The 15,373-nt window shown below is 35.4% G+C and overlaps 1 protein-coding gene across 2 annotated transcripts; it reads right to left on the minus strand.

Annotated features, from left to right (window-relative positions):
• Positions 1-600: 600 nt before the first annotated feature.
• On the minus strand, positions 601-15,115 carry LOC127837098 (quinone oxidoreductase-like). Of its 2 annotated transcripts, XM_052363938.1 has the most exons (10): positions 14,954-15,115; positions 12,280-12,401; positions 11,401-11,553; positions 10,377-10,537; positions 9,229-9,286; positions 8,518-8,667; positions 6,654-6,755; positions 5,242-5,337; positions 2,215-2,372; positions 605-1,059 (listed from the first exon to the last, which is right to left on the minus strand). In XM_052363938.1, exons 2-10 carry the CDS (start codon positions 12,385-12,387, stop codon positions 1,029-1,031), a joined length of 1,017 nt encoding a protein of 338 aa, XP_052219898.1. In that variant the 5' UTR covers positions 12,388-12,401; positions 14,954-15,115; the 3' UTR covers positions 605-1,028. The 2 variants fall into 2 exon arrangements, with proteins under 2 accessions (XP_052219899.1, XP_052219898.1); XM_052363939.1 differs by lacking the exon at positions 5,242-5,337 and having other exon boundaries at positions 601-1,059.
• Between the last annotated feature and the right edge of the window lie 258 nt (positions 15,116-15,373).

Consider the following 15,373-nt stretch of genomic DNA (forward strand, 5'->3'; position numbering starts at 1 on the left):
AGTTTAATATAAACTTTAAACTTAAAAAAATCGATAACACGAATTATTCTGCACTTATTTGCTCTTGCTTTCTTGGTTCGAAAAAGTTTGCAATCGACTGATATTTTGGCGCAACAATCGCGGACGGCTTTCAACCCCTCTTAAACATTTTGATTTCGCATCCTAATAGAAACTGAAAGTACAGACGCTTTACAAATACATGCACAATGAGCGACGAATTATGTCAGATTATGTCAGATTTAATATGCATGTATGTCTTCGTCAATTATTTGGTCAGACGCTTTATTTAACTGTGAAATCTAGTCCGCAGAGCGTTTTAATAATTTTGACCGCTCCGTTATCCATGCGCTTGCTGAATGAAAGCGTCGCCGTGTTATGATAATAATTTCAAAGTTAAGAGAAAATTCCGAAAACGAGCAGAGCATTTTCGATCGAAGATATTGCATCGTACGCATCAAATTTGACGAATTTGCGTAAAAGTAAAATTGGTTGCGTTTTCAATACGCATGGTATTGTATTTCTTTGCGTTTTAATACATTTTAATAGGGTGAAAGACGCAGATACGCAGCTTATCTGGGGCACTGAGCTGCGAGTTCTTTTCCGTTATTTGTGTGTAACCCAAGAAACAATATTCAGATACAGATACGTTCAGATAAATTTGTTAGTGCTCATTGCATGGAAAGAACAGCTAGGATTCTGAACGGCATCGCAAAATGCATTTGGCTTTGGTGTGGAAACAGAGAAATGTAGCTTGCAACTTAACTCATCCCAGAAATAATAATGAAGCTGATTTTAGTTATAAATTATAAAACTTATGATTAAAATTAAATTAAATTGGATTATATATTTTTTAAGAACCTATTAAGGCAGTTGAATACTTTGGTAAGCCGGAAATATACATAGTTCAATCTTGTTTGTATGAACATGTTTGTGGGTTTGTGTAATGGAATCCAGATCTAGATGTGAAGCTGCATACAGTATTACTTTTACTGATTCGCATACCAAGTGCATAGGTGCATTTCCTCCTTTCAGATGCATTGCACACGTTCTCCAAAAGGCCTGAAAGGACATGGTAGATGTTTTACTGGTGGCACGTCTTTTACAACACAGAACTTCTATACAAGCATCATGGATATGTTGCCCCACGAACCTTGCATGCTGAAGATTTACTCGAACATACTAAAATTACCGCAAACAGAAAAGATGTGTCCATTAACCAGCAGATTATATTTTATGTCGCATATCAGGCAGTCATACGAAAATCGTTATATATCTAGCCTGTCCATTGACAGCTTCATGGCATCACGGATGAAGATTACACAGAAGAAGTATTTGATCAAGAAATTATATGGATCTATGTGCACACATCGCTGGACCCCTTTTTCACGTATATCACTCGTTCGTTGTTATGAAGAGCAACGAATGGATAAAAAATCTCAAAGGGCATAAAACTTAAGCTAAATTGAGTACGAAAAACATCCTACATAAAATAAAACAAATACTTTTTTCTTATTATAAACATTTCAAAAATTAAAAGCACACCCACACTTTTTAAAATACAAAATCTAACAGATCATAAAAACAATGTCTGCACATCATCAACTTAAAAATAGAAATAATGTAAATCTGCACAAAGAACAATACAACAATACAAAAAATAAACATACTTATTTACACTTTAATTTATAACGAGGTTACATACATGCTCTGATCAAATAGTACGAATTTTCATTTGTTTGTAAAAGGATGAAAATACGAGAACCAATATTTTGAATAAAACCCATCGGGTGTAATGATATCTGATTTACTTTGGGCTGTAAAATTGGACCTCCTTGCGAACAACTTATCATTGTTGTATAACTGTAAGGAACTTTTACAGCGAAAAATACGTATGTGGAACAAATAGTTCATGTCGATTTGTACAACAAAATAAGTAAAATTTTACCAAGTGCCCCATATTGATAAATACAATGCTGAGCACACAATAATAATTACCATGTTTATAGATGTTGTATCAGTTTATGTTACCATACTTTACCCTATGAATATTTAATATAGGCAATATATCCTACATTCTACACAGCAACTTTTTAAACATTCGTTTCCTATTTACAAATACAAATTGTCTTAATTAGATAATTTAACCAAATACCTGTGTGAAAAAAAAACAAGTAAAATTGGATTAAAGTTTTGAACGTGATTGTTTGAAATTACATAATTAGTATCCTATTGCCCGTTGTTCCAGAATTGTTGATAATTTCTTCATGTGCTAACGAGGCCTCTTCCAGCTTATACTCCTTTTGGACGCTGGGAACGAGCCAGCCTTGAGTAAGTCCTTCTGATATCACTTGATGCATTTCCACCCATTCTTCCTGCAAAAATATGAACGAAAAATGGCTATGGTCAAACTGATATTAGTGAAGTTTTTGGCCTAGGGCGTAGCCCCCAGGCCATTGTAATGATACAAAATTCAGAGCAAGTCCGCATTGGCTGGCTCATGCGCAAGTAAAGAAATTATTCGCCGATCTCAATAATCCGCCTTGTAAATACAGAACATCACTATATAACATGACCGTGTCATAAAAGTTTTAAAAAAAAATATAGTTGAAGCAAAATTGCTAAGCATTGGCTACGACAGTTTTTATTGTTTGCATATTCATGCGAGAATAAGTTCCTTACTTGACGGTCTAGGCCCTAAAGATACGAGTGTCTACGCGTAACGGAGACAGTAAGAATAATTTGTTTCTGATACAATTTTTGAAGACATTATATTTGGTATGTATAAACATATTTTAAGATATTGTTATTTTATTTTGCGTAAACGGGACATTCAAGACAAAAGACAATGAAAAACAAACAACAACAAATATTCATGATCATTCTCGGAAATATACGAAGAAACCGGGTTGACTGCGCAGATCGAGCGCGCAAATCGAGCGCGAACAGTTCTACGTGAAACAGCGTACACAATCTGTACACCGTTCTTTATCATGGTAAAGGCCCTGTCTCACTATGGTGCCGGCGGAGTCCCGGTGCGTGATCCGGGATCTACCGGGTTGAACCATGGCTCTACCGGGATGAACCGGGAACAATCGGGACGGCACATACAGACCATGGCAGAGCTACGGTAACGCCCCGGCGGAGTCCCGGTGAATGCCGTTAGAGTCCTGGTATAGCTACGGTACATAGGTAAACCGGCGCTCTGCCGGGACGCCACCGGCATTCGACGGAGCTCCGCCGGGGCATTACTGGCGACGACCGGGGTGAAACCAGGGCGTTACCGTAGCTCTGCCGGGGTCTGATGCCGGTATAGCCCCGGTGAGTGCCGGCGGTGTTACGGTATACCGGGACTCTGCCGGGACGCTGCCGGCTTTCACCGGGACTCAACCGGGGCACTACCGGCGACAACCGGGGCTATGCCAGGACGCTGCCGGCTTTCATCGGGGCTCAACCGAGGCACTACCGGCGACAACCGGGGCTCTGCCGGGGCTTCAACGGGATAAACCGTAGCCAGTTCGGGTTGACCGGGACTCTGCCGGGCTGTTGACCGGCTTCAACCGGGGCGGCACCGGAAAATAGTGTGACTGCGTTAAAAAATTATACGAATCATCCCGGTCCTCGCAGTCGACCGGCGTAAGCAAACTGGGATGGACCAGGGCTCTATCGGCAATAGTGAGACTTGGGAGAAGTGGATTTTCTTGTGTATACACATTACAAATGAAGTATGAGTGTTTTCATGATCTGTTAATTATGTAATAGAAAGGTATTAAGGCTATTGAAAATGATTTATTTGACGCCAACAATAACAGTTTTTTGCGGCCATGTTGTTGTTGTTGTTGTATATCTTCACCGCCTGTGTAGACGAACCTCTACCACATCTGTAAAGTTGAACAAAAGGTTATCGTTCCCACAACCAGTATCGTGTTTCCTCCACCGTTTATATACATTGTAGTATATACACAAATATTGTCTTTTCTTACAGTCTCTGAGCTTCTGCACTCGACCGCTAGGGTCAATCCGTATAAATTTGGACACGGAGAAATTCGGACAAAACATCCTAAATGTATTTTACGTCACACTTAATGATAAAATCTAGCCCCAGGCCTTCAGCGCCTACAGCGTTTTGATGTATTGTGGTGTCAATATTAACAAGAGGGACACAATGGTGGTTCGTGTTAAGTTTGGACCTCAGCAGTTCTTTTATGGTGTTAACAAGCTTTTGACTTCGTTTGACATATTGACCAAGTTTGCCACCTCACATGTACACGCTTCAAACACGGCCACGCTTACATGTAGATAAATAGATAAATATATAAATATATGTGGCCCAAAGAGTGTTACAAAAGCAAGCATTGACAAACATTGGCCCACGACATACGACGGACTTCGCATGGCAAACCACGGAGAGAAGGCGATTACAGTAGCTCGCCATGAGCCCGTTGTGTGCAGGTGAGCTAAATTATTAAACGTTAATCATAACTAGGTTATATAATAAACATTGAGTATGAATCCGTGATTTTTGTACTTGTAAACAGCTGGCAAACTTACAATGAACCCGCCTACGGACGCGTCCGATATGGTATGGAAATTGTTCACTAGCGCATATTTATCCACCTTTTTTACACAAACATTATTAAATAACCTTGACGGGACTATCAACCGCGATTTACGAAAACAGAGAGGTTATAAAATAAATACCGTATATTTTTACAATTATTAGTTTATATTGATTAACATATCACGACTGGTTTATCATATTTCTTGAAAAAGGTTATTAAGTTTTCATATTTACAGTATATTCGGTAATAAAATTTACTGGGTATGTCTACCAGCTAGGTAACTACCAGTTAACTATAAATAACGCAAGTAGATCGATCATCATCGTCACGTGGTAAACCCAGGAATGCAAAGTGTGCATGCGTTGTGATTTGTATATAATTTATATATAAAATGATCAATCTACTTGCGTTATTTATGGTGTGTATAATGTTATGTAACCTATTTTCGCGATGTATTTTCGATTTCACGTCGCGAAATTTTATTTCCGAATATACTAAAAATATGAATTTTTTTTCAAGTAATGTAATATACCAGTCGTGATATTTTATTCTATATAAACTAATGATTGTAAAAAATTACGGTATTTTAAAACTTTTCTTTTTTCGTCAATCGCCGTTGACAGTCCCTTTAAAGTAGAACATTATATAATGAGATATTGTAACAGTTCAACAATTCACTTACTGGTGGGGCATTTCCCAGTGAAAACCCAGTGACAATTGACTCCTTAAACATGAGTAAACGTGGGGCGATCTCTACATTGCCCCTGCTTCCAACGACCTAGTATGCAATAAAAAGACGATTGTATAATGCAATAACAAAAACATATAATACATTCACTAAAACTCCATTCTATTAATGCAACAAAAGCGCAGTTTATGTATGCAATACACACTAGTCAATCCATGACATAAAAACATATGCATGCAATAAAAGCACAGTTAATGCGTACAATACAAAACACAGTTGCCTTACACAGTGTTATGAATTTTAACTATAGACATGGCATTTTCATTTTTGCCTTACACCTGATTTTGACATTAACAATAAGTTGTCAACACACTTTTCGTCAGTGGTGTATTTAACAATTTACTTGAATTTATTACATTAAATAGCCCTTTTATTTGACATATTAAGGTATTTTTCAAATGCATACACAAATATAAATGCCATATTAAAAGTAAAACAGTTAAATACACGGAGAAGAGTGTTAATACAGTCCCAGTCAAGTATTATTGTCATGATGCAAATTTCAAGAAGTGGATATAATTTTTGCTTGCAGTATGCTCTTGTTTCATTAACACCAGGGACTTGTTCCTGCTTCAAAGACAGCAAGTATGGGTTATTGGTTCAAATACAACAAGTATTGGTTTTCCTTGCAAATAGACTCTATACATAACCGCAAGGCATGTTACGGCCATCAAGTTTCATAAAGATGCAACATACATAGGTGACCCTAACTTTAATCACTTTTTTCATTTTAAATTGTGTATCTTATCTCTTGTTCTGTATTGTATGGACAATCGGTCACTTGCCTTTAAAGGGATCTTTTCACGCTTTGGTAAATTGACAAAATTGAAAAAAGTTGTTTCAGATTCGTAAGTTTTCGTTTTAGTTATGATATTTGTGAGGAAACAGTAATACTGAACATTAACCATGCTCTAATATAGCCATTATATGCATCTTTTGACGATTTTAAAACCTAAAAATTATAAAGCGTTGCAACGCGAAACGATTGAATAATTTGGAGAGTTCTGTTTTTGTCGTTAAATTTTGTGAAACTACGAAGATTGCTAATATAAGGTATAAAATACGTCATGAATGTGTACTCGGCGGAATAGCTCAGTAGGCTAAAGCGTTTTACTTCAGGACTCTGGCAGGACTCCAGGGGTCACTGGTTCGAAACCTGCTCCGGGCAATGTTCTTTTCCTTTTTTTAATTTGTTTCTTGATTTTTTACTGGAGCTTTTACGATCCAATGTTTACATTTATCAATATAAAGCATTTAATGAATAAGTTAAAAAAATGCCAAAATCTGTGAAAAGGCCCCTTTAACTAAAGACAAGCTGGTATGCATTGATCTTATATTCTACCTACCACTATGATGCCTCCCTTGTTGACTATTTTCATGTCTGTATCTAGATTCACGTTAGCCAACATCTCAATGATGATATCTGGACCCGCGCCATTGGTGGCTTCCTAAAAACCGGTAAAATTGCTATAACTGTTTTTGTCAATATATTATTTCAAAAATGCATTTAGTAACCTAGTAACCTAATTTGAGACATTAAATATCAATATATCGCGTTTTAAGAGCTTGACGGCTCAATGGGCTGTTTGCTGATGATAAATATGCTATAGATGGCTATGATGACCCTTCAGCGCTCACATTTGTACACGAACACCAATAAAATAAAACTTGACCTGGTGATCTAGTTTTTTTAACTATATTTTATTATACCATAAGTGTACAATTACATTGGACACGCTGACGTAAAAGTTGTAAGTATTATCGGATACCCCATCCGATAACTCTTATAAACTCTGCCCATCAATAAAAACAAGTCATGCACATTCGGTTAATCAATAACAAAATATTGCAAGACTCGCCTTTGACTACGCCATATCAGCACCGTCTGATATTACATGATATCAAACGTCACCAACCATATATTCTCTATTGTACAGATAAACATTTCATCAAAATTGAGTTAGAATGGTACCATTTGTTTTTTAAGATTTAAGTAGATTTGATAGTTCTTGAACACACCTGAAACAGAATCAAAATATGCCTTGATATTGTCAAGATATATTTTCTGACAATGTTTTAACAAGCTTGAGTCATACATGTGGCCCCCTCAATTAACTTTCTATAGTTAATGACCTGCATTCAAAAATTGCCTAGATATTGTAAAGATAAACATTATGACCACGTTTGGTCAAAAGTGGGTCAAAAATGAAGCCTATAAATTTAGTTCAAATTAGTTTTGGCTATAATGGTAAAACAGAGTTTTTCTACGATTTAATCTGATGATCTTATTCGTGAACGAATGTGACACAAATTTGCATCGGCACAGATATTGTCAATTTACTCAGTCTGACACATTATTATCAAGTTCGAGTCATTAATGTGGCCTTAATCAGCCTAGAAAATGTAACGGTTAATATTATTTATTTGCTTGGACGCACGTTCACATGATTCTTATTATATACAATGTCATTATTAACATTCTGATTAAGTTTTATCAATAATGATTTATTTCTCTTTGGGTTGTTTATGGGTGGTAGATATTTCCAGATTTTTCCAGATACACATTTTGACTAAAAGTCATCAATATTGGATGATACATATGGCCTCTAGAATGGTAAGAAGCTTTTATGTTTTGACCTGGTAACCAATCGCTCATGACCCAGATTTGAACTCATTCTGAGTATTGTCAAGGCTAACATCCTTACAAAGTTTCATCAAGATGGAGTCCTTAAAATTGCCTGTATATGTGGCTTCATGATTATTAACGATTAAAATGTTTACGACGCACACGAAACGATCATTACAATAGCTTACTTGGAGCACTTCATGCTCTGGTGAGCTAAAATGTGATCCGCGGGAAAGGCCAGTTTCGCTTCCAGAGGCATTATTTGAACAAACTTTTATGATGCATATCAAATTCAAAGGCTCGGATCATAATAGTTTAAGGGGAATGAGATGAATTAAAGATATTTAGGTCTATCTAGAAGTCTAAATAAATCAGTAAATGTCCAGTTTTTCCCAAGGCGCATGGTATGAAGAATCTTAGCAACATGCCACTCTAAAATGTTACATACCAAGCATTACTTTTTAATGTTATAGACAATATGAAGATATAAATATTATGTGTGTGCGTGCGTGTGCGTGTGTGTGTGTTAAGTATAAAATAACAGACAAGTAGTAAGGATAATATATGACTTTTTTCTGACATACCAGTACTTTGTCAATGTAGCCCTGTTCCTTATGGTTGAAAGCGTTGGCTGCTCCGTGTTTAAGAACCAAATCCAGACCCTCTTTAGTTCCGGCTGTCCCAAGCACAGTTAGGCCCTTGGCCTTCCCTATCTGGACACAGGCTAGACCCACCTACAACAGCAGAAGAACTGAACATATTTAAGCCCTGTTAGACGAAACTCTCTGATCACTTGTTTTTGCAAGTCCAGTTCTTTTGGAATAATATTCAAACAATTTCTTAACTAACGTCAAAGAAGTAAGATAAAATTTATCTGAATATAAGCCAAAGGTGTCTGCTTAAACTGACTACACATTTTCGTGTTTCAATAATATTTACTTGTTTAACACATGTCAGAATAAAAAACCTACAGCCTACAGGGCTAGCACTAGAATTCACAGCCAAAGAGTTATGACGTTAAGATTAAAATATCAAGAGTCAAATGTATTTGTGCTGCTGTGTCCAGCGTTATTATGTTATTTCGTTATTAAAAAATAAATCAAGATATATATACTTTTTGTTTGAACAACCATGTTATATGGTAAACAGAGGTATAGCTCTGTCCCTTTTAATGTAAAGTCCTTTTAAACGGCATAAAAGGATGTAAAAAAAATACTGAAATATATGGAATACAAATTGAGATGCAGTATGACACTTTGGAAGAAAAAAACACTAAGAGTCTTCATTGGCATTACCGCTCCACTGGCTCCATGCACAAGTACGGTGTTTCCTTGCATTACTTTACCTTTCGCTCTGAAAATAAAACAAATATTACCATGACAACTACAGATGATTGCATTAAGAAGTGTCGAATAGATTTAAATGTGAATATAAAGGGACAGTATTTACTGTTAAAATAATCGTTACATATAAAATAGTGTTAATAGAAACGACACAATGTTTAAAATCTCCTATATGAAATAAATAATTATTATACACATTAATACACACAGTGAAATTGTTTTAAATTGACTGTACCTTATAAAATAGCTAAATAAAACTATCTTATATTTAATACAGCAAACAAGACAAGAACATCATAAGCCGAATAGCTGATAACATGACCATTTCTATAATTAAGCCAGTGTTTGAATGAGCATTATTGTATCACCGAAGTTATGCAATTTATTTGGACACTGCAAACGTTGTGACAACCTTACATTTGGAGAAGTAATGGTATAGAACAATTACGGTATTTGCTTTTAGAATCTGGAGTGCGAAAACAAAAAAATAAGTGAGAGGATCTTTTTATACATTAAGTATATTAATAAAGGAACGCCATAATGGTCAACACCAAATTGTACAGTCGTTTTGAAGGGTGAAGATGTTTTTCATTTCAGTAAATACCTGCCTTATCTACTTAAATTTCAGATTTCGGTTATAACTGTTGATTTTACATATTAAAGGGCTACACTGTATAGCTTGGGAACGCTTTTACTTGTAGCTAACCATCTTTTCAATTTTGATCAAAAGAAATGTCAAAGCCTTTAATACAAACACGTGTAATTTGAGAACAAACTAAAACTGCTTCTTCTTAAATTGTTAATCATATACAACTACACTTTCATTATTGTTGAGTGAAAATAAAATAAAAGCGTAGGACTGGAGATCATATTAATTAGATTGCGCAAAGTGTAGTTCTCTTGCACAGCTATTCGTAGAAGACACTCTAAGCTTTATTTTTCTGCCTGTTTGAGGAAAGTCCTTGTAAATAAAAAACTAACTGTTGGAACGTAATAAGCCAGTACTGGGCAACACTTTACTTATAGTTCAAATCTGAACTTATTTATTTAAGAACAGTTTTCCTAACACAAACCTTATCAGTATAGACATATTTTCTTACTTTATGTAGGCCCGAGCTGCCGAATAGCATGGTATACCAAGACCGGCACCCTGGGAAAAACTCAGATGGCTCGGTAATTTCCCAACCATATTCTCCTCAGCAACCGTGCATTCCGCATACCCGCCGGAAACATTCCTTATCACATACACATTATCACCTGGCTGTGGAAATCGGGAAGAAGAAAGCATTAAAATTGTGTACTGGGCACGTATTCATCAGAACATACATCTTAGTCATTGAACCTTTGGCTTTTTATTTTAATATCTATTATCTAAGATGTTCGAAACGTTGCAGGTAAATAACGTTACATTTTTGGCATTGATTGACAGCAATGAGCAAATGTTTACCTGTAAGCTCTGATTCCTACCACTGTCACTGCTGTTTGCTTATGTCATAGGAATGCTTATCGATTAAGATCAATTCTAACCTGAGAACCAGTATCTATTTGACTACGCCTTTTACCTATTTGCTAACATTGTTTGTCCATTATGTCATTTACATTTCTTCTTTGAACTCCCCGACGTCATAAATAATTGAGCCTCAGCACTTTCTAAATTTCATACGCACACACTTGCATATTCTCTTAGTTCTGAGCGAAACAATTATATCTCTCTCTCAATTCAATACCATCAATTTAAGCTGTTTCTCGTCCAACCAATCGTACTTTGTTTGGTATAATGAATGAAGCTCTGACTCACAAATAGCCATGAACCACGGTATTTCGAAACTATGCGCCGTGTTCGAGCGTAACCTTGGTCTATCGTCTGTTTTCTAGAAATAACACTATTTACCCACCCTTGATAAGTAAATAAAACCATCGCATTATGCATCATGAACTAAATACTTGCTTGACTTCAATGACCTGATAGTTCGTAACTCGAAAGACCTCGATGCACGTGTTCTTATTTTAACACTAATTAAAAAACATCAGGGGAGTTTATTTCAATGAAAGATATATACAAATTTATTGAAATAAAAACAATAGAAAGGTTTAAATTAAGAGTCATAATGTCATAACACACACCTTAAACTTAGTTACTTTGGCCCCAATCTTCGATACGATTCCAGCAACATCTGCCCCCGGGGTGTATGGCAGCGGGCCGGTAGTTCCGAAAGAACCGCTACGAATATACGTGTCTACAGGATTCACTCCCGCTGCTTTTACTTCCACTAATACCTGAAGAATTTCAAATACTTCAAATATCATCTTTTAGGTACTCTACCAGCAAGGTCAAAATGATTCGAGTAAACTTGATTCTAAAATGCGCATAAATTAGCTTTGGTACCTTATAATGCTTTAACTAGACTGGGCAGTGATTTTTACTATGTTGGGAATGGGGCTGGGCCCTTCGGATTGGGAAAAAATGCGTCGTTTTGAAAAAAGGGACTTTGTTGTTGTTGTTGTTCAAAAATTGTTTTAATTTGAGGATACAAGTGTGCTTCATATTATAAAACCAAGATTAAAACTTAAGAGCTTGATAGGGAGGGGAACTTAATGTTGCGAACTATTATAAAACAAATAAAAAAGCGGGAACCGTCAATTGAGAATTTGAACGTGTCATTTGTTATACATATCTAGTTTCTGACATGAGAAATGGGGCCGAATTTCGAAAAAAAATGGAACCAATAATCATTATGTTCATAGGTGAAAATTTGAGTCACAAAACAATTTTCTTCACAAAAAAGTATATATGAAAACTTATAGTGTTGGAAAATAAGTAATATTGGTAACGATAGTTACTTTCTGAAAAATATGACACAATTTAGTAACAAATTTTGAATTTACCTAACGAAACATAATATTGATTATCTCTCAAATCAAGTCATGTTCAAGCATTTGATGGTTCTTTTATTATAGAAAATATTAATTATCAGGTTTTGCAGCCAGTGATTACAGGTATACCTGGGTATCAGTAGGGACAGGAACTGGAACTTTGGGATCGACCTTTAACACCTCTGGTCCACCATAGTTGGCAACACGGATGGCCCGCATCACTGTACGTCCAGACATTGTTTATAACTGATCTTAGAAAACACACAACATAAAAAGGATGGTCATTGTATTTGTATTGTCAAACATTCAATCGTCATATGTATGAGTATGTTAAACGAGTCAAACCAACCATGATAACACAGCACAAGTGAACCCTTACAGCCTGAGGCTTAGGACGTACTGTAAATGAAGCAAAATTATTTTAAATGGCGTTTTAAAGGTATAATAGTAAATGATGATGAGTGTTTGAAGAAATTCATAATTAATGCTATTTAATAGTGACATCTGGCTTCATATTTTGAGAGGAAAAAAATCACTTCGGCCGGAAAGTATACTGTACATGGAGTTTTAACATAAATATGCCAAACTTAAAAAATAGCTTTATCACAAAAATGAATAAAAGATAGAATATTTTCTCTGGAAAATCAACCATGCCTTTTGCATGTTATAAAGGAATCATGACTATAAAATAAATGGCTTCTAGCTCACGAACATGTCGATTAATGCTTGGAAAAATAGTGTTTGTGTTTGCACATCTGTACTTCATGGTCATCATATTTGTTCACTTTCATTGAAAAGCGATTAACAAAATAAAATTACGGCATTTGAATATTTAAATTCACATCAAATCGGATTGTTGAATTGCAAAGACTATCATATTGTACTTTATATCATTTCATTACAACCTTTTAATTACGAAAAAAGCATTTCCACGGTAGGTTTGATAGCAATAATATTAAATCAAAACAAAGATCTGTCATACCATCAAAGGCAACACTCAATAAATTTTCTATCAGTTTAAATTTACTGATTTACTGTCGCAAAAAATATTACCATCAGTTATTTTTTATCACTGTTTTTTAATCAAGTACACTATAAAAAATACCAATATTGAAAAATCCTGACTGCCATTAATAATCAAACTAAATATATGGAGTGCAACAAGATTTTTGACAATATTATTAATGTCTGAACCAAGTAAACAAACACAAAAACATCGAAAAGTGGAGCAGTTGAATGACAAATTTCATGATAAGCTTTAATTGCCAAGAGTCGATTGATACTTGCAGGTATGGATGCTTTCTTTCAGATGTAAAATGTATATGCCGCGCAGATTTGTTCGTTAACAAAAGCCAGGAGCATTATTAAAATACAACCCAAGAATACCGGGTTAACAAAATTGTTCTATTTTGCAAATCTTAAAACAATTAGTATACCACGGAATAAAATAAAATAAAAATATGGATGCCGTGGGGATCGAACCAGGGACCTCAAGAAAAAAGATTATGCGCTACCACTGGACCACGCATGCTTATGTCATTACAATGTAGTTTAAAACCTGTAGGTAATACACTTTTAATTATCGTAATAACGCTTACATCTGTACAATAGTGTCAGTTACGACTCATGATTATCAATAAGCAAAAACATACTTTATTAATTGTCTCAGTAAGGTGTGATAATTTACTTGTTTAAATATGATACATACATTATTTTCTGTATCTATGACATAATGTGTTTATTAGGGTCGTTTTGACACAATGTGAAAAAGTCTATTTAAGCTTTGAGTATTATCACTTTATCAGAACTTGCACTTACAAACAAATATATAGAGAATATTATGTGAGTTTTGGATAAAGATCAAGTTTATCATGCAAGGCTTAGAACCGATGTAGCGCGAGGCTTGCCGAGCGCTAACATGGTTCGTGCCGAGCATGATAAACTTGATCTTTATCCAAAACTCACATAACATTCTATTTATCCTATTATTTGGTGGTCGTTTATCGTTCAAAAAGAGTAAAAATACTTTAAAATTCAAAGAAACAGCGCTGGTTTTCCAAGTTGACTCCGAAGTGTTTGTAAACTTCAACGTCATCATATGCTATGACGTCACATTGAAACATATAGTGTTCTTAAGATAGAGATCTGAAAAACATGGTCTAAAAATAGCGATAGTATAAAGGTAAAGTTTATACGATCGTTGTTATACTATCGATATATATCTGGTAATAGGATAAAATTGAATTCAGCGACTTTTTTCCTTCGTTATAAATAACCCGTAAAGCCAATTGCCCGTTCAGGGAAAAAATACAAAATTCCAATTTGCCGTTCGAAAAATTCCCAACAGGAAACACTTTTACGTCAGTTTAGTTCCCAAAAGCGCATTAACTGCAAGTAAACAAATAAAATGAGCACTGTTACTGAACATTCCTTCAAAAAGGAAGTACAAAGAACATTTAGATGGGCTTGTGCAGTTACGCTCCAATTAAAACGACCCACTTTACCCATATTGAAGATTTCACGATGCGAATTTCCTATTTTTGTACTATGTGTTTGCGCCATGTTTCCCAATTCACGAGGAATCCGTACTTTTCACAATTGTAGAAAACGAATCGCTTACGTTAAATCAGATTTATTTTACCACTTTGACAAAGAGAGTTTTACTGACAACTTATTCTAAATAACATTACATGAAATGATCGATAATTACACTGTATTTACATAAAGACTAAACAATTCATACCATTACATCTGGAAGTGATAATTTGAAAATTGCACCGTTGCGTAAAAATAGCCATATTACCTTTATAACAACGGTCAGCCAAGGTCAGTCCGTTTCATATCCAATATTACAGTAGGTGAATAAACCTCAAACTCTTTATATCGGATTTATAACTAACCCCGTACTGAAACATGCTCTAGATATTAACACTCGTTATCTTTCACGGCGGTGAAATTTTATGCACATCTGGGCTGATATCTATTATAGATGAATACACTCCGATGTTGAGCTTCGAAAGTAGGACGCGAGTCATTTCAAAGACGACATACTAACACAGACGTTATAGAAAACTCTGATTTATTCTAGAACACGTACGGATAATACTTAGTTGCAATTGCGGTGAAAAGCTTTGGGTTAAATACGATGCTTCACGATTCTTCACTTTTACAATATACTAACCTTCCTTAGTATACCATCTATAATGTGCTCAACATGGAAATG

Source organism: Dreissena polymorpha, chromosome 7 (genome assembly GCF_020536995.1).
Source record: "Dreissena polymorpha isolate Duluth1 chromosome 7, UMN_Dpol_1.0, whole genome shotgun sequence".
Classification (NCBI taxonomy): domain Eukaryota; kingdom Metazoa; phylum Mollusca; class Bivalvia; order Myida; family Dreissenidae; genus Dreissena; species Dreissena polymorpha.